The 20,844-nt window shown below is 40.3% G+C and overlaps 1 protein-coding gene across 3 annotated transcripts in view; it reads left to right on the top strand.

Annotated features, from left to right (window-relative positions):
- Positions 1-20,844, top strand: part of Wasf3 (WASP family member 3) — a 140,022-nt gene that overhangs the window by 116,441 nt on the left and 2,737 nt on the right. For 2 of the 3 annotated variants that reach the window (XM_048341609.1, XM_048341608.1), the window contains 6 exons: positions 838-972; positions 3,621-3,774; positions 7,272-7,389; positions 12,146-12,321; positions 16,830-17,096; positions 19,352-19,719. In XM_048341609.1, the coding sequence (XP_048197566.1) occupies positions 838-972; positions 3,621-3,774; positions 7,272-7,389; positions 12,146-12,321; positions 16,830-17,096; positions 19,352-19,719 (1,218 nt within the window). Of the gene's footprint in view, positions 1-837; positions 973-3,620; positions 3,775-7,271; positions 7,390-12,145; positions 12,322-15,834; positions 16,002-16,829; positions 17,097-19,351; positions 19,720-20,844 lie in introns of all 3 variants that reach the window. The other variant, XM_048341610.1, reaches the window with a different exon arrangement.

The raw sequence follows: 20,844 nt of genomic DNA, 5'->3' as shown, positions 1-20,844 counted from the left end.
CTCATGGATTCCAGCAGCAAGTACTGAAAGCAGCCATGAGAACATGTAAGAGCTGGTGTAAGCTGTAGCTCACCGCTAAGTCATATGAGCATTACCCTTGAGTGAACTATTCTCACTTGAGCAGTAAATAATAGGAAATGAAAATAAAAGGAAGTAGTAGGTATCTCTTTCAAAAAGGTCCTTGCATACTCAGAATAGGCAGTTATTAAATATTTGTTGAATGAATAAAAGAATGGTATTGGGATTTGAAAATTCAGCATATTATCAGAAGTGTTGAATATATTTGTGGAACTATGATAATTATATCTAGCACTCAGAAGAATGGATAAATGAGCCCAAAAGAAAAATTTACAGCTCAAAAGTATTGATTGTTAGAGAATGCTAGTCAGCACTGTAGATCCAATTCCCAGATATTAATTAGAAGAATTTCATACCATTGGAAGGTCAGACACAATGGAAAATGTCAGATATTTCTGGTATTAAATGAGGTAAGGTGGTAAAGTCTTAAATTTAAAGGTCAACATGTTAACTAATCTTGAGGATAAAAAAACAAGTTTAATTCCCGAAATTGCATTTATACTTGAAAGGTATAAAATAAGAACTTACTTTTTTTCTGAAGAAATTGCATGTGATAAGACAGTTCATTCAGCAGCAAAGATACTATACTATCTGGACCATTCTGAAATAGCAATGGCTTTGAACCATGACACTTTCTTTTTTTCCATTCATTTGTCCAAGAGAGACCCCATGAGTTGACAGTGAGGGCCGCAGGTGCGACTATCTGCAGGCCGCAGCAGCTCCTTAGCAGATAGCTTTCTCCTTTCTTCTCTTCTACAGGCAAACATGCTGAGGACATATTTGGTGAGTTGTTTAATGAGGCTAACAACTTCTACATCAGAGCAAATTCTCTTCAAGACAGAATTGATCGTCTTGCTGTCAAAGTCACCCAGCTGGACTCCACAGTGGAAGAGGGTAGGTAATTGCATGAAAGCAGTGAGCTAGATGTGATGTCGACAAGACAGTAGTAATTAATTGCAGTGTAATTACTGCTTCTTCCTTAGAGTAGTGTGCTGACATTTATCTTGTCTTTTCCTGAAAGAATGGTGACGGAAAACCTCACAACATTGGGTTAATTAGTGATGAAAAGATTCATATCTTGTCTACCTCATACTCCATGTTCTTGTTTAAAAAAATTACAGATGAAATATTTGTTTTAAAGGCTTCCCTGAATGCATTCAGTATTAGAAGTCCTAATGGAGGCTACTGATAGTTATTTTTAAAATACTTTGAGCACATACCTATAATCTTAACTACTTAAGAGGCTGAGATCTGAGGGTTGCAGTCCAGAGCCAACCTTCTCAAACAAGTCCTTAAGACTCATTTCTCCAGTTAGCCAGCGAAGTCAGAAGTAGAGGTGTGGCTTAAGTGATACAACACCAGCCAAGCAAATAAGCAAAGTGAGCATGAATCCCTAAGTTCAAACCCCTCCCGTGCTGGAGAGAAAAAAAAAATCCTTTCTTACCTAAAAGTTACAGAACCACCCAAAGATATAACAGACCTGAGAGGGAGGGTCACAAGTCCATCCTGCTGCAGAGTGAAGTTATATTAGTGTAGAGGCCTGTGAATGATATAATTAATAACTGATGACAAGTATGAGTTAAGTTAACTGATAATCATTTTACTATATTCTTGAAATTAGGACAGATTCAACGTAATTTAAACCTTCAACAATTTTTATTTTTAAAAATTTGTTTTCAGTCTCTTTTCAAATGAAAGACGAAAACAATCCAACTCCCCCACCCCCCAAAGAAAAAATGACCAGTTCGTATTTACTTTGGGCAAAGTATTTATGTTACAAATTATTTTGCCTTTGTGTAGTGCTACTTAAACTTCTCTTATTGCTTTCAAAAGATCTTAATGTCTGATTTTATGTTATACCTGCATAATTGATTTGAATTCCAGATCAAAGTAGTAGATCCCCAGATATTAATTAGGAGAACCTAATGCTTTAGGAAAAGGGTCAGGCACAATGTAAGATGTCGAAGGCTTCTGATTCTAAATTAGATAAAGTCCTATATGTAAGGACCAACATATTTTTTCTAAAGTTATTTGTGGAATTTTCCCCCATTATTTTTGAAGATATGTTTGCTCATTTTCAAAGGTCAGAATTAAACTAGTGTCAATATTAATTATAAATGTTTATATGGTGTTTTGTACCAATAATTAGGAAGCCAAAACATGCTTTTTAATCAGAATTTTTAGAATTTATTGTTAAATAAAATTCTTAATTGCTGCTCCATCCATTCATATAAAGAATTCTTAACATTTTAAAGTAATCCTTCATTTTAAAACTGGGATTATAAGTGACTTTTTAAATATTAACCTTCGTTTTTTTCCTCATCTTTTGGAATTGGAATGCTTATGACAAAATTTACACTGAAAAGGTTAATCTTCAGATTAAAGATGATCAAATTTTATTCTACACACCATATCTTTAAAATCCCTTTCAATCAAGATATTACCCTAAAACTTTCCTTAGTCTAGATGTTAGAATAGAAGAAACTCGTGCCTGAAGGTTAGGAAATCTGTGCTCTGTTTTGGCCTTCTTTTCTGGAAAGACCTTGGATGTCACTTAGGAACACTGAATCACAGCTGTAGTAAGTAGCCTAGTGGTTAAGAGGCAGACAGAACCAGTGTACCCTCAAAAAGATTATGTGAAGGCCAAATTAGTTAACCAATGAAATGCAAATGCAAGAAAGAATGTGGAACCCTGACTACCTACCTGACTCATACATAGATCAAGCTACTTAATTTTAATACCTATACGTATATGTTAAAAAGCTGTGCTTTCTTTCCTTAATGCCACTGTTAATATGACATTAAGTTTAATGTTATTTATATTTACATAGTTTTGCACAAGTATGTTCCATACGATATTATATTTAAATCTGGTATTGTTAAATTAGATTATTTCCCCCACTCCACTGTACCCATTCTGTGTATTTACATGTCTGTTATATTGCTGTGCACCATGTAAGAAGTGCTATTTAAAGAAAGAATGATGTTCTACTATTAGATTGAATTAAATGATTATACTGCTAAGGCCAACATATCTATAATGCTAGCTATTCAGGAGGCTGAGATCAGCAGGATCATAATTTGAGCAAAAATCTCAACCAATAAAAGGATGGACACAGTGACATGCACCTCTCATCCCAGCAACATGGGAAACACACATAGGAAGATCTTATCTAGGTTAGCTCATGTGAAAACTAAGATTCTGTTGGATATATAGCAAGTGCAAAATGGACTGGGGATGTGCTTAAGTGAGAGAGTGCCTACCAAGCAAGCATGAGGTCCTTAGGTCAACTTTCAATACTGTCAAAAAAAAATTAAAACTACTACAACAGAAGAAAAGTTATCATTTTATAGAGAAAACTGTTATCTCTAAGGAGGAAAAAACATGGACACACTATTTAAATGTGGTTTCAAATGAACTAAAAAAAAACTATGTGCTTATTCCAGGAGATCATTTAAGTCTGAATCAAATAATGCTTATTTCTAAATAATTAACAAATATTTTGAATAACTCAACTTCGGGGCTTTTCTTCTCTAAATAGTATCATTACAGGATATCAACATGAAAAAAGCTTTCAAAAGTTCCACAGTCCAAGACCAACAAGTGGTTTCAAAGAACAGCATTCCCAACCCTGTTGCAGACATTTACAACCAGAGTGATAAACCACCGCCTCTGAACATCCTGACACCTTACAGGTATGGCCCACCGTGTCCTCAGAACCTTCTCAGAGGAGGCTACAGAAGGGTAAATGGAGCAGGAAGCACGCAGTGCACTGGGTACAAAAACCCTTGATGGCTAATTTGGTTCAAGAAAGATTTCTCTCAGACTTGGAGAACAGCAATTGCTGTATGATGCCCAATGAAGTTAGTCACTGATGCAGAATTATTAGAAGTTTTGATAGTTTCAGGATACAGATAGATTTACCAGAAAAAGCGTGAGCTCTACTGTGAGGCATCAGTGGTAATGAGCACGGCATGTAGCAACACTGTGTGTGGTTATATTGCTCCTTGTACTTCTAAAACAAACTCTGAAAATAAGGACAGAACAATTCATTATTACAGTGCAGTGACTCACTTGCCTCCACTACAGTACCACAGAGATCATTGTTATTTAATTCAGAGAAACATGCTGCTGCATTAAAGGCTGGTAACAGTGAAAATAGAATCGCCAAAGTATCCTGTTATTGTTAAAATGGTAAAACACATTCTTAGAAAAAAGAAATCGTTTCAGAATATTCCTTTAAAAATTGAGGGGAGGGGCGGGCTCGGGAGGAATGGGGGAGAATGAAGAAAGGGGTGATAGTGATCAAGAAGCATTGTTCGGATAAGCTATTGGTTGAGTGGTAACCCCTTTGTACAACTACTTAATGATAATAAAAACATTTTTTTAAGAAAGAAAAATTTCTTTCAAGAGGTGGCTTTGTGGCTTTTGTGGTGGTTTTGTTAGACACTGCTCCTACGTCCCATCACCACAACGATTTCTCCTACACCTTCTGACACTACCTTCCCTTCTCTCTTCCTCACACAGATTCCTTGTTCTTGACAAGCTTTGTTTCTCTGCCCTTTGTTCCCATGTGGGCTCTTCTGAGCGCAGGTGATGGTGGACAGTGGCCCTCACTGCTCCAGGTCAGCCTTGTAGCTGAGGTTCCTGTGTAGGCCACAGAGACTCCTGGGAGTTCTTTCTCTCTGGGACTGCCATCTTTTTTTTTTTTTTTTTTTTTTTGGCCAGTCCTGGGCCTTGGACTCAGGGCCTGAGCACTGTCCCTGGCTTCTTCCCGCTCAAGGCTAGCACTCCGCCACTTGAGCCACAGCGGCGCCGCTTCTGGCCGTTTTCTGTATATGTGGTGCTGGGGAATCGAACCTAGGGCCTCGTGTATCCGAGGCAGGCACTCTTGCCACTAGGCTATATCCCCAGCCCTGGGACTGCCATCTTGACATTCCTGATACAGGCCCTTTGGACCTCATCAGGAAGATCCTAGAGTTTTCCTTGGCAGAATTTTCTGTCCTTTCTCAGGACCCATAAGGAGGGGTTTGCACATACCCTATATTGTGCCAGTATATGGCAGTTTAAACTGTGACCCTTCCTTTCTGTCAGAGTTCTTTCAAACAAATGTGACAAACTCTAGAAATTAATAGAGGAAGAACAGCATGCCGCACCCCTCCTTTCCTGTGGAACAAGTATGCTTTCCAGAAGGTGCACACGTTTTAAAAAAATGCTATATGCAAGTAGAAGCATGATAGCCTTGTGTTTTAACTTGTGACTACTTCGTTTGATGAACATTTACGCAGAACAGTTTCAGTTTTCCTTACAGCTGAGAGTTTCAGTGTATCTACTGTAGCATAAGTGTTTTTCAAAAACAATTCCAAACTGGCATTATTATAAAAGCTCACAAAAGACAAACTGGTGGTTCATGCTTGTAATTCTAGCTATTTAGGAGGCTAAGATCCGAGGATCATGATTTGAAGCCAGCCTCGGCAGTAAAGTCCATGATAATATTATAGCCAATTAACCACCAAAAATCTGGAAGTGGAGCTATGGCACAAGTGATAGAGTGCCATCCTTGGGCAAAAAGCTCAGGGACAACACCCAGGCCCTGAATCCAAACCCCAGGATCAGCACACTAAAATAAATCACAAAACTACCATATTAAATATGTGTGGTGATTAAAAAATGTAATTACGTGAAAAACAGTATATGCATACAAAATATATATTTATTGCATATATTGTGGGAAATGGCTCATATCTTTGCTGTTTTAATAATGTGTTTAAGAATAGTTGTGCCAGCCCAAATCTATCATGCAACAAAGGTTGGGATGCATATAACATGAATTTACAGATTTGAACCTTAATATGGCACTGTCACCATGATGACAAGCTAAGATGTTAAGTGGTATAAACAGGGCATAGGTGCTTAGACATCAAGATTAAATATTTGCTTATTTTTAGTGGCTTTCTGTTGTTATCAGAGTATTAATTCCATTTTAAGACAAAGGATATGCATTTCATATATCTCTAAGATTTCAGTAAGTTTCTAACTCCATTTTTCTATGCATTTATCTATAATATCTTAGGGAAACTATCTTTGTTCACAATACTCTTATTAATAAAATGTTTATCATATAGATTGTCGGTAAATCAGGAAATAAGGAAAAGAAAGAAAGGCTGTAGCCCAGAGTTAAACTATAAGTGACTTGCACTGGTTTGTTAGTGATTTAAATGTAGTGACTAGAATAGCCATTCTAGAAATAAGGAGGAGCTTGCAGGAGATGATGTATCAGGAACTTTAAGGACATTTCTACCCTCTTTTCCCACTGTTCTGAGTTAGCCTTTATTGTTAAAGCATAAATTCATTCCTCTTCACACTCATTAAGCTGATTTTGCTTTTCCTATGTGCCTTAAATGTTTTACTACCATTCAAATATGAAATGTAAATAGATGTAGACCCCCTTAAATATGTTCTACAAGCCACATTGTTTTAGACATTGGTAGAGTACTAACTTGATCTTGATTGTTTTAAGCTTCACTGTATTTTGGTTTTGATTCACAGTGGTGTCTTTGATTATATGATAAATGAGTCATTTGTATAAGGACTTGACATATACTTTGGAGTACAGTAACTGTAGCAGTAACTTATCCTCAAATGAAGATTGTTTGAAATTTATAATTCATTACTTTGTTTCCTGGTCATGTTTTGACCTTGTGAACGTTTTGCTTTCTTCTTTTAGAGTTGAATTTATAGATGTTGGACAAACCTAATTGAGAAAAGGGGACAGAGTGCTAGTTTTTGTGATAGGAATATTGAAGCTCTAGAGTAGAATTGAATGTATCTGTACTAAGAATCTATCCATCTTTGTTTCTGGCCCCCTATAGAAATAATAAAAATATTTCCTTAAGTAATTGAGCTGATAAAACTTGTTGTGTATGAGCTAACTATACTGTGAATTCTGCAGAGCAATGTTCTCTACTTAATTCTAAGTTTTCAAGAGTACTGTAACCTAATTGTCATACATCTGGCATGTTTCCACATTTTTTTCAAATAAGAAAACTTAGTGAATTAATAATATATTGACTAGTTAAGATGTTCCATGTAGATGCTAAAATGACATGAGTTCAAATGAACACTATTAACATCTAGATGAAAGTATCTGACCATCTTCTTTTCTTCTGACTTGTAACACATTGACTTGCAGAGATGATAAGAAGGATGGTCTGAAGTTCTATACTGATCCTTCCTATTTCTTTGACCTTTGGAAAGAAAAAATGCTACAGGACACAGAAGACAAAAGGAAAGAAAAACGACGTCAAAAGGTAAGTAACTCCATCTGTGAGGAATGTGGTTATCAGTTGCATATTTAGAAGTAAAGCAGTAAGTTGTTTTATGCTGAAGCTTTTTATTAGAGGTCAAACTTTCACAGGAAGTTCCTTACCATTCAGTCTAACATAGTAACACTGTTTTTAATTGATACTGTCTGATACTTGCTTGGCCTTGGCTTTAACAAAAATGGTGGCTAAATTTCAGTTTGTCTGTAACTGTGTTTTATAACTGCTCTCCTGTTTCTTCAAGTTTTCATCCTGTGATCAACATTCCATATCAGGGTGAGCTTTTATCTCTTTACCTTTCTCAGTTATTGTGTTGACACCTTGCTATAACTGAGACCTTGATAGGTTGAAAAGAATGTATAATCTATTCATTACAAGTGTAGTACTACTCAAAATGATTCTCCCTGCATGGGTGGGATAGGCAAGAGAATTGAAAGAACATCAGGAAGCCTCCCTCTGCAGCCTTGGAGGTAACATTGATGCTGCTCAGGCTAAGAGACTTCTGCTCTGAAAACTGTCCCTTTGGTGCCCCAAATTCAGAATTTAGACTCCACTATGGAGGAGAATCATTCTGCACAGGTGTTTGCTGGTGGTTATATATATATATATATATATATATATATATATATATATATATATATGTACGCTATATTTTAAACAACCAACCAGTTTGCTTGACAAATATTACAATGTATTGATTAATTGGGAGAAGTACTTAGAATTTTTTGAGCTGATGTTAATTAAGATTGTGAAGCACTTAGGTGCTACTGGTCTTGTAGGACTGAGTTCAGGATGGAGAAGAATTTGTGGTTTGAAAGCAGGATTTAAGAAGAAAGTGAACATAGAGGCTGGGATATAGTAGAGCTCAGTGGTAGAGCACCAGTTTAGCATGTGCAAGGCCTTTGATTTTCTCCCAGATACCACATAAAGTAGGCAAGGAGGGAAGTATCAGATATTAGCAGTGGGTTATGAGAAGGGATTCAAAAGATTTAGATTATTTACACTTTGTTCTTGTACTCATAGCTTGGGAAATCTTAGAACAGTTAAGTTCTGTAAAGTATCCAAGCAAAGAGAAGAGAAACAAATATTTAAAGGTCTTGTCTTTTTATGAACTCAAGGCCTGTGCATGCTAGACAAGTACTTTGCTTTTGAGTTATACACCTAGCCTAGGTATGTTTGTCTTTCCTTTTGTAGTAATAGAACAAAACTCAGGGCTTTTGAGAGTATCTTCCTTTACAACTTTCTGACCTTTTAAAGGGCCTTAAGTTCCATTGTAAGTGATATTTGAGCAAATGTTTAATTTTTTTGTCCTTTTGGAGGAAAAATCTTTATGTATGATCACTGTATCTTTGTCATTTCCTCTCCTGTTTTGTATTATTCCATATTCCTGAAACACATACATTCTGATAAGTATTTCCTATTCATTCATTTATTCAAGAATTGCTTATTTAATGCCTTCTAAATGCTGGATAGACAATGATGAAAACATCAGGAGATTACAGTACAACAAGGAGGCACAGCCTTCAGTAATCATGTGACCCTTTGTATCTTAGAGACAGAAAAGTTGGCCGTGTCAAATCCAAACTTTCAGAGCAGAATATATAAGGAGGCCTTCAATTACCTGGATGTCAGATACCCACATCATGTTCAGTTTGCAGTTGACAAACCTGAAGGAAAAAAACTTAGAGAATTTGTCAGGCACTGTGGTTCAGTCCTGTAATCCTAGCTACTCAGGAGGCTGAGATCTGAGGACCATGGTTCAACACCAGCCTGAGCAAGAAAGTCTGTGCAACTCTTACCTCCAGTTAGCCTCCCAGAAAACTGGAAGTGGAGAGCTGTGGCTCAAAGTGGTAGAGCACTAGCCTTGAGCAAAAGAGCTCAGGGACAGTACCCAGGCCCTGAGTTCAAGCACCACAACGGACAATAACAACAACAAAAACAGACAAATAAAAAAAACACGAGAGAAGTCCATTGTTTTTTAACTTTGAATATGAAGTTTTAAGGATGCAGTTACACTGTTTTTGTTTTTGTTTTTTGGGGTTTTTTTTGGCCAGTCCTGGGCCTTGGACTCAGGGCCTGAGCACTGTCCCTGGCTTCTTCCTGCTCAAGGCTAGCACTCTGCCACCTGAGCCACAGCGCCCCTTCTGGCCGTTTTCCATATATGTGGTGCTGGGGAATCGAACCGAGAGCTTCATGTGTAGGAGGCAAGCGCTCTTGCCACCAGGCCATATTCCCAGCCCACTACACTGTTGTTTTTATGAAGGAAAAGTACATATTGCTGTGGGTGAAATGAGCTGGTGGGTAGCAGTGTCCCTGCAGCAGAGGGTCAAAGAAGCGTGCACAGGCGTCACATAGCAGGTCCAAGTCTTGACAGCTGGGCAGAGTGAGGTGTGTACAAAGTGGGCAGGCTTTAGTCAAGGCCATTTCAGGTTGAAATGTTGAGGAGCATCCTAGGGTAGGAAACCATGTGGCATGTTTTAGGGATTTTGATATAGGCCAGTGTAGCTGGAGTACAGATTCACTGTTGTTAATATTTTGTGATGGTTGACTCATATGTATATGTATGTGTGTTTGCCTTGATATGCATGCCATATTCACTTAAATCCTGAGTAGGTCAGTGTATTATTTACATTAATACACAGGTTTTAATTAGGATGCATATTGCAATCACATTGAAAAATCTCTCCCCTCTTTTTGAGTTTTGTAAGTATACAAACAATATATATTAGCTATACCATAGTCAGATAACACAGCAGGAAATGAAGGCATGCTTCTTTCTGGAACAACCTAGTTACTCTGAGACATTTTTTCAGACTTTTAAACATGTGTACAATACATGCATATACATTTAACAAAGTGTTTTAATACATACAATTGTGCTACACGTGATTTGTACACAGAGACATTATTTATTAGAGATATATTTTATTTCTAACAATTGGATAGTCCTCTAAAATATAAATACTTCATAAGTTATTTACCCGTTACTGTGCTAGACCTATAGGTTGTTCTAAATTGTTGCTTTTACAGTACTGTAATGGCTATTCCTATACTTAGTAGGGTTCATTTCTGTAAGCCAAATAGTTGTGAATAACATGTTTTGAAATATACTATAATATTCCACCTAACCCTTAAGAGACTGAAGAATTAATTCATACTCCTAACAAGTCTTCCCCAGCCCAAAATATTCTTATTTTATTTGATAAATGCTCTATCTCAACTGCATGAAATTTTTTATCCTTACGAGCTGTTTCTGTATCTTCCATGAATTTCATGGATCCAGTTCTAAAACCTCAGAAAACAATCTAGTCCTCTTTTATTTCACCCTTAAGCCATCTGTGTCTCCTCACCTCAGCCTACTTATTAGCTTTATAACTGTAGTCCCTGTCTTTCTCATTGTGATCTGTTCTCCAGAGCCTAGAAAGTCTTTTCTAATGCCTCTTCTTGTCACTTGCTACCTACTGCTCAGTGGTTTCCCATTGCTCATGGAATAAAATCAGTTTTAGCATGACCTTAAAGGACTTGCCTATCTCTCAGATCTTAGACCATTTGCCCCCAGTTTCCCACTGACCTTCTTTCATTCCCTCTAAATCATTGCTATCCCTTCTCCTCAGAGCCATGGCACATTCTGTCCCTTCTTCTTTATTCAGTGACCCACATTCTCTATAAAATGAATACCTACTCAGGCCACAAATCTGGTCTCTTACATTACTGAAGGACACCTTCCAGACTAGACAGTGTGTATATATGTTGTAAATACCTATATGCAAACATATCAATGAATAGTATTTGTGTATAATATATTTATGTATGAAACTATGAAAATACTTTAAAATATAAATTCTCTTTATCACACTTTTTAAGGACACACTTATTTGTGGCATCTTATGTTTTTCCCCTGCTGGACCACAAGCTCCTTGAGGGCAGAAACCATGTCCTGTTTTATTTGTTGCCATTGGTAACCTCAGTGCCCTAGAAGCTCATGCCTGCCCATGGTAACAATTTAATGACTTAGCCAACATTTATTGAGTGTGTGCTGTTTATGAAATAGCATGTTGAGGTTTATAAGAGTGGAGAGTAGGAGACAAAGCACATAGTTTTCATCCTTAAAAATCTGAATGCTTTTGAGGGGAGCAGGAAGACCATAGAGTTGCACCTAGAAGTCAGTGCTCACCTCTGAAGAGACACCTGGGTAGTTTCAGAACATACTATGTGTTGACTGGCAAACAGGCCTGGAGTAAGAATAGCCCTATGTATGGGCAGGTAAGTTTTCTCATTTTACTTTGTGTTAAGCTAATTTGGGGATAGTTTACATATTCTGTACTAATCCTAGGAAGGGAATAGAAATAGAACTTTTTAAATTGTTTTCTTTGAAAGGCGATTGATTGTAAGCACAATTGAGTAGTTGAAGGACGTGAAATCTGTAAATGACAGTGCCTAATGCTTCACATACGTTATATGGACCTGAAACATTCAGGCTCCCAGCCTAGTTAAATGGATAGTTCTCTACCAAAAAATGATGGTAAGCAGCTCGCAGAGTGGCAGCACAGTAGCTTTTTGTTTGTTTAAAGACCAAAGTCCCTTACTTCTTATAGGGTAAGGAGTTACCGCTTTAGAATTTTCTTAACTGTAGATTAATTGTATGTGCATCAGGCTAATTTATTGCTCAGTGTAACTGCATTTAACCAGCTGTTTTCCTCTCCCTTCTGTCTTGGCATGCTTGCTTTCTTTTCCTGGACCTCAGGAGCAAAAGCGTATAGATGGCACCACCCGAGAGGTGAAAAAGGTTAGAAAAGCCAGGAACAGGCGCCAGGAGTGGAACATGATGGCGTATGACAAAGAGCTTAGACCCGACAACAGGTTGTCTCAGAGTGTGCACCACGGAGCATCTTCCGAGGGATCTCTGTCCCCAGACACTAGGTGTGTGAGTGTGTGTGTCTCCTAGTCCCCTCCCGCATGTGTGGGCCACTGTGTGCTACCTGCATTTACCTTCAACTGGAACACTAGCAGCAGCTTTGGATGTATGTGTTCCACAATATGCTTCAAAACTGTCCTTAAAAATGACTATAGCTATATACTTATACCAAAATAATACTTAAAGTCTGTTATTTTTAATTGGGTTGATTTTTAAAATTCTGATTTAAATTTGCTATTCAGTTAATCTGGAAAAGTAGTGTTTTAACTTTGATTCTGATTTTGGGCTAATGCGAATAACTTCAGCTTTACTTTAATAACCATTTAATATTTTATTTTTGCTTGGATGTTTGAATTTCTTTTGATACTCGTTATTTAAAAATGATGGGGTGGTGATTACTATGGCATAGAAAGACCTCATTGTTCTTTTTGTGATAATCCTTTTAAAAAAGTCCTTAACAAAACAGAAACTAAAGTCTCATGCAGATAACTAACCTAATTCTAATTTCAGAAGAAGTCAGGGGTGCTGGCTTTGTAAAGCCTAGGTATTTGGGAGGCTAAGATCAGGAGAATTGCAGTTCCAGGCTGGACTTGACATACTCAGGAGGTTTCTTCCCCTCCCTAGCTGCACAAGGTGGCGTGTGCCTGTCATCCTCTCCAAGTGGGAAGTTGAGATTAGCTGGATAGTGATTCCATGACAGCCCAGGCAGAAAAGTCTCAGAGACTCCATCTCATCTGATGAAGTTGGACACAGTGATGGATACCTGTCATCCCATCTGTGTTAGAAACTATAAAATAGGTGGATAGTGGTCTAGGTGCACACTTAGGCACAAAGCAAGACCCTCTCTGAGAAAAATAACCAATGCAAGAAAAGACTGGAGGCATGGCTAAGTGTTAGAGTGCTTGCCTAGCAAACATGAGGCTCTGTGTTCAAACCCTTGTGCTATACTCCCCACACCCCCAATGGTTAGCCTTTTGAAGTGAACAATGTAGTCACTAGGTTGCATTGGATGACAGGAACTCACTCACTGGTCAATTTTAATGTTCGGTTTAATTTTCTGCTTCTGAATTTGTAAAGTTGAAGTTCTCCATTTGCATAAGCTCTCAAAGTCTTCAGCATTCAAAATTTTACATAGAAAATTCTTACATGGTTAGGAACATTTCATATTTTTGAAAAATTCAACAATCTGGGCCTTGAGTTTTATCTCTGCATTTTTGGTTCTATTTCCTCCCCCTCTGTAACCTCAGCATTTAGTGCTGACTGTACCGAGATGCTTGCTGGAGACACACTTGGTAGTTACAGGGCCTCTCATTATTTCTGTCTTTGTGGGCTTGTCAGCCATCTTCAGAGTTTTAGGCAGTTCTATGTACTGTTTCTATGAAGTTGTTCCTGATACAGCGAACTGTTGGAGCCCTGCCTGAGCTCTAGCTTCCCAAGTAAATTGTATTGTCCGTTTATTTCTTTGCAGGAATCGGGAATGCTGATCCAGCTCTCGTGAAGCTCTGGGTGGGGAGCAGCAGAGCGGGGGAGGGGACTGTATGGTTCTTGCTGATGTCAGTTTGCTTTTAAGTTTTCCCAAATCGTTTATGAGTGCTTTAGCTTAAAGATCCACTTAAAAACACAGTTGGATTGAGTTTGTAATTATGTACTTATGCAGGTCTCATTTACTATTTTTTAACAGTTGCAAGAGGAAACATCGTAGATTTTTGTTTTAATCCCTCAGTTGACTCATTGGTGCTCATTCTAGCATCTGAAATTAGATTGTTCCATGTTGGAACAGTAAAGTTGATGGTCATTTGAATTATGTAATATTTTGCTTCCATATTAATGTTGTGAATACACACACACACGCACACAAACACACACGCACACAAACACACACACACACACACACACACCATCTTCCTTTTGTCTGCTACTATTGTCCCTGGCTTCTTTAACCATTTGCATACATTATTTACTAACAGATTATAGTTCATCGCTGTACTTGGATGATAGTCCTACACTTAATTTAGAAACTGTAATTTTTTATTTTATTGAAGTATGTAACTTTTTTCCTAATACAAAAAGGTCATACTTACACTATCTGGAAATTACAAAAAGAAATTAAAATTAAATATCCATAATCTTGGGCTGGGAATATGGCCTAGTGGCAAGAGTGCTGGACTCATAAATATCCATAATCTTACCAGCCAGAGAAACGATTTGCATTTTAGTGTATCTCTTTTTTTGTACATGTTGTCATTTTAAAAAATTGGAATCATGCCAGTTATTTTTTCTAATATTTCATGTCCAAAGTATTATTTAGAAACATGGTTCTTTTAATGGTTGTATCTTCTCATCTGTGTGTATTCAAGATACTGCGGGAAATTTAATATCAAGTTTCATGGCATGTATATAAAATAATCATATCAATAATGTATTTTAGTTAAATCCACATAAACTAATGTTACATTTTGCCTTCTCTTTACAGAATATTAGGCTTAGCTTGTTTCTAAACCCGAAAGCCGTCTCCCAGATAACCAGCTCTCTTTCAGCAAACCCAAGAAGTGTCACATTACACATGGTTCCACAAGCCTTGTTTTATCTCATCCAAATCTGAGTCCTAATTACATCAATCTGACTCTATTGTGTTCTGCCACCCCACAACTCTGAGAGTTTTATGACATTCTCCCACTGAGTCTCCACTGCTGGACCAATTTCCTCCTGTTTCAATGTCAGCATCTCCACACACTGGTTCTCTTTGCTACCTCAGATGGCCACTGATCATCATGGAGCTTCAAGACCATTCCCCTAGCCTTCATGTTGTGACAAGCCCTGCAGGTGCCCTGCTTCTGCCTGTGGGCATCCCCTGTTCTCTAGTTCCCCCTGCTCTTGCCACTCCATCCTCCTGGTCCCCCGTTACCAGAGTCCTGCCCTGGAGAAGTTATCTGCTCTCCCTTCTTCAAAACCTGGTTTCCTCTGCTTCACCTCCACATGTGTCTGGTGAACCCCTTTGTGTTGGCTCCTCTGGCGCCTGTGTCATGGAGCAGCTTCACAGCAGTAGCTCTTATGTAGGCCATAGTACATGCCCTCTGTTGCTGGGCATCTCATCAACAGTGCTCCACCTAGTGCCAGGTGCCTGTTTCCTTTAGAAAGTGGCCCACTCAGTCACTGGCATAGTTACTCAGGTAGAGGCAAGCACACGTCCTCGGCAGCCCCAGATACCTAGGTATTCTATATTTTTGAAAATATACCATATCTAAATACAGGTCAGACGTTTCTCCATTAAAATATTTTTAGGCTCATTCACCAGTGTGTTGGCAGAGTTAAGAAGAGATTCCCACAAACACACCATAATCTAGAATTCATATTCCAATTAGGGAAGCAAAGAGAAGATGAACAGGCAGTTCTGATATAGCAAGCTTTTCTGTGCCACACAGTGCTCCACTGTGGGGAATTGATGTCTGAAATCCCAATGTTCTGTATCTTCTTTGCTCTCTCCATACCCCCAATGTGTGTTTGCCTGTTTCCTTCAGAGAGAGAAACACAAGCTGAATCCTAACAGGAGCCAGCAAGTACATGTGAGAAAAGTCAGAACAAGAAAAGAAGAGTGGGAAAGGAGGAAAATGGGCATTGAATTTATGAGTGACCCAAGGAAACTGGAGCAGGCAGGGGGCGTGAAAGAGGACAGGATGCACAGAGGGTTTGTCCTTTTGCTTTCTTTGGATCCCCAGCCCCAGGCTACTCCTGCTTGAGCACTGTGAGAGGTTGTGTGGTCCCCTACTGACATGTGTCCTATAACCTGGGTGGGAGCGTGTGCCTCTTACTAACAGCTGGCTGCACAGTGCCACGTGTCCTTGGTCTCCTCTCCTGGGCTGAGCTAGCCACAAGCACCCAGCACCTTCCTGAACTCTGCTCACTAGCATGAAGTTTCCATTCCTTCCAGAGTTTCCTACTTGTCTGTGTGTTCTAAGTTCCAAGAGGCTTTCCATAGCTCCACTGCTTCTTCTTCTTTGGGTTAAATACATTCCTTCTGTTTAAGAAAAACACAATTTGCTCTTACCTTCTGGATTTCTCTTGCCATTCTTACTGTTAATATTTATCCCGTTCCCCTGCCATTTTGTATTTTCTAATTAGGTGCTGTCAATTTTTTTGCCATTGAAATTCTGTCTGTCTGAGGGGCTGTTTCTAAATGAAATGGGATTTGCCTCGTAGCCTTGTCTCTTAGAAAGGAAGTACGTGAAGTGCTGTGAAAATGAGACTCTGCTGGTTCCCGCTTGCATCTGTCTTGACTTATTCACTTAAAAGCTGTGATTCTGAATCCACGTAACACTGGGGCTTGCTACTAAAATAGTAATTATATTGCTGCTGAGAAGCTATCATGGGGCTAGACCTAGCTGATCATGAAGAATATAAATGAGTGATTCTTGTGCATTGGCAATGTGACTGCTTATAGAGATGCTTCTATCTGTGAGGGACACTTTTAAAAACTTAATGTAAATTTTTCCCATCGCCTTCTCTCCAACATCAGGTCCCACGCATCAGATGTTACAGATTACTCTTACCCAGCGACACCCAACCACTCTGTGCACCCGCAGCCAGTGACCCCTTCATATGCAGCTGGCGAGGCCACAGCACATGGGGCTCCAAACCAGACCTCTGAGCATGAGTACCGGCCCCCGTCTGCCTCAGTGAGGCACATGGCTCTAAACAGACCTCAGCAGCCGCCTCCCCCACCTCCTCCCCAGGCTTCAGAGGGGTCCCAGGCCTCTGCACCAATGGCTCCAGCAGATTATGGGTAAATTACTGATATTCCTGGCCACTACTTGTTCTTACGTTTGACTCCTAGTCTGTGTGGTGGAATTTTAACATTGATATTTTAGAAGGCAGAATATATCCAAGAATGGTTAGACAAGCTAGGCATGATGGCGCATATACCTGTAATCCTAACACTTGGGAGGCTGAACAAGAGGATGGCAAGTTAAGAGTCCAGCCTGGGATAACTACATACTGAGACCCTGCCTCAAAATGACAAAAGAATGGCTGCCCCAGTACTAATGACTCATGCCTGTAATCCTAAGTACTCAGGAGACTGAGATCTAGAAGACTACAGAAAAATCAAGAGACTCCCATATTCAAAATAACAAAGCAAAAATTTGAGCTGGAAGCGTGGCTCAAATAGTAGGTTACCCCAGCCATGAGCAAGCAAGTAAAGCAATAATGAGGCCTGGAATTCAAAGCCCCTTACTGGCAACTAATGGTGGGACATAGATACTTATTAATGATACAATATATTGAGCCAGGGCCTCATGAGTAGCTAAATAGTCTGCCATGTAAGCCATGCCCTTAGCCCTTTTGTTTGCAGTTAGTTTTTCAGATAGGGCTCCCTAATTTTGCCTGGGCTGGCCTTAAACTCACAGTCCTTTTGCCTCATTTCCCAAACAGATGGGTGGCTTATACCACCATACCCAGCTTGATTGTTTCTTATTATGGCTATTTGTCAGATTTGAAGTGTTCATGTGTATGTATTTTCTTTCCACACAAACTCCCATGTGTTTGGATGGATCTTTAAGCCAAGGTGTTGATAAAGAGATAAAAATGCTGGGGCTGGGGATATAGCCTAGTGGCAAGAGTGCCTGCCTCGGATACACGAGGCCCTAGGTTCGATTCCCCAGCACCACATATACAGAAAACGGCCAGAAGCGGCGCTGTGGCTCAAGTGGCGGAGTGCTAGCCTTGAGCGGGAAGAAGCCAGGGACAGTGCTCAGGCCCGGAGTCCAAGGCCCAGGACTGGCCAAAAAAAAAAAAAAAAAATGCTGATTTATGAATCTATCCAAGCCCTCAAGTTTGTCTGTATATCCTAGGTGGACCACAGAAAATGCTTGTCCAGGATGTCTAGACCATATAGCATGATCTTTACACCTCCTTTCTTGACCTATGGGCTCCTAGACTGTTCTGCCCCTAGGCTGTTTTCTATTGAGGGTAGAGCTCTCACATCACTGTTCACAGACTCTCCTGTGAGTTTTTGAGCATCCACTTTTATTTTGATTAAGAGTGCCTTTAGCGCTTTTTTTTTTTAAAACCTAACCCTAATCTTTAAAGGATGCCTCAGAATGATCTATCAAAAATTGAATATATGTTTCAGGCAATGTTTGCTTCCCACCCCAGAAATCTGGTGTCACTATCTTTTTTTTTTGGCCAGTCCTGGGGCTTGTACTCAGGGCCTGAGCACTGTCCCTGGCTTCTTTTTGCTCAAGGCTAGCACTCTGCCACTTCAGCCACAGCACCACTTCTGGCCATTTTCTGCATATGTGGTGCTGGGGAATTGAACCCAGGGCCTCATGTGTACAAGGCAAGCACTCTTGCCACTAGGCCATATCCTCAGCCCTGGTGTCACTTTCTTAAAGGTGGGTCCACAGCCCTGAGAGAGGATACTGCACAGTCACAGCCCTGGTATCTCTTTCTTGGTCCTTGATAAGCCGGGATCCTGGGGCGGGGCACAGTCCAAGGCTTCTGGGTCGGGCACAGAGAGACTCTGTACTCCATCCACTTGGCCTGGAAACCTGTTGTCTAAATAGAACAGTGTCAGTTTCTCAGCTGTGGGACTTTGCAAAGCATTTAGCACCCTACTGGGTATACCCTGGGCCTGGGAAGTCCCGTGGGACTAGTCTAGAGAATGGAGAATTTCTCTAGTCTACAGGGCTTCAGAGCCCTCATGAGACAAGACCGAGAGCCATATACCTCTCAGAAGCCCAGGATGAAGGGGTACTGTTGTGTTCTGACCCCAGCAGCCAGCTACATTACCCTAGGAGTCCACAGAATCAATCTGTCCACTTTCTGAACACTCCAGAGTGTCTGGTGTTGCATCTTGATGAATAATAACCAGGAGAACAACTGAACTCAAGAGTTGTAGAACTGTGAAAACAATGACCTGCATGCAGCTGGCAGTGTGTGTTATGTCTGGGGGAGCTTCTCTATTACGCATATTAGAACTTGGGGGATATGACCCTTCTTGGTTACTTGGGTGACTTTTGTTTTTCATCTCTTTATTAGGATGCTCCCGGCACAGATAATTGAATATTACACCCCTTCAGGACCGCCACCCCCTCCTCCACCCCCCATGATTCCCTCGGCACAAACTGCCTTCGTCAGCCCTCTCCAGATCCCCGCACAGCCCCCCTTCCCCACGTCAGCTGGTTCCACGTACTCAGCTCCCCCTCACCCATCCTCTGCTGGGCTTCTGGCCACAGCACCACCGCCTCCAGGCCCACCTCCTCCACCGCCAGGCCCTCCTGGCCCAGGCTCTTCCCTTTCATCCTCTCCAATGCATGGGCCCCCTGTGGCTGAGGGAAAGCGTCCAGAGCCCACACAGCCGCCCATAAGTGATGCTCGAAGTGACCTTCTTGCTGCCATCCGCATGGGTAAGGAGACACCACAGACCCACAGCCTTTCTTTAGGAAAAGGTTTCTTTATATCTCCAACTAGCTACGGTATTATAGCCTTCAGATGATGTCTGTCTGCATTATATTGCTTTTAGGATGGTGTTAAAGGAGCTGATTTGGTTGTTTTGTTGGTTTGGTTTTGGGGGGGAGGTAGTAGAGGAGTTATTTTCCAGGTATCAGAGAAAAAAAAAATTAAGAACTCAGGGTTGGAGGAGTGGACCAAACAGCAAAATACCTGCTTAGTAGAAGAAACCCTGGAGGGAGGGAAGAGGATTGAGAATTCAGGAAAGCTTTACTTGACTGGAACCAGAAACTAGGTATGACCAGCTAATGAATCCCTCTTCAAGAGCGTAAATGTAAATGAATGACATTTGAGTTCATATCAGTGGTTTTGTTTTTCAGAAGTAAATCCAGGTGTACCTGGGATTGTTTATTTACTGTGACATGCTGAGCCAGTGGTTTTCAGCTTCTCTTTGGCAACACAGCGGCTTGTTATGTGAAAGGCCTGTCCCGATCCCCAGACCATGGAACAGAGAAATAAAGCACGTTGGATAGAATAGGGAAAGAGAGCCTGCCCCAGAACCCCAGAGTGAAACCTGCATCCCACACCATTAACGCTTACTAGCCATAGCCTGGGTCCTCAAGGGTCCCTGACAGGTGTAGAAACAGTCCAAGAGCTCCTCAGATGTCCAGGAACAGCACAGCCCCTTGATCTGTTTAGCACTCTCATCTGGAAGTGACTTCAGAAGGTGCCTGGCTGCAGCCCCAGCCGCTCAGTCTCAGTGAGGCATGTACCTCATGGGGTACTTGTGACATTACTGCCTCACCTCTGCGTTCTGCCTGAGCACCATGCATAAGGCCTACACACCCTTCTCCAAAGACCCCAGGGCTCTATGGGTTAGGAATATCATTGTTAGTTTGGCAGAAAAAGCACATTGTATGCCACATACTCGCCAATACTTCAGAGAAAACAGTCTCCAGGTGTATGTCTGACAAGGACTGGGGCATCTGGATATATATGGTATATAAAATATGTATATACAGTAGTATATGAAAATGCTTTCCTCTTGGTCTTATAGCTAGTCTATGAATCTGAAATTATAC

Source organism: Perognathus longimembris, chromosome 3, assembly GCF_023159225.1.
Source record: "Perognathus longimembris pacificus isolate PPM17 chromosome 3, ASM2315922v1, whole genome shotgun sequence".
Lineage (NCBI taxonomy): Eukaryota > Metazoa > Chordata > Mammalia > Rodentia > Heteromyidae > Perognathus > Perognathus longimembris.
The sequence above is the reverse complement of the archived record's forward strand: the minus strand, read 5'-3'. Positions and strand labels throughout refer to the sequence as shown.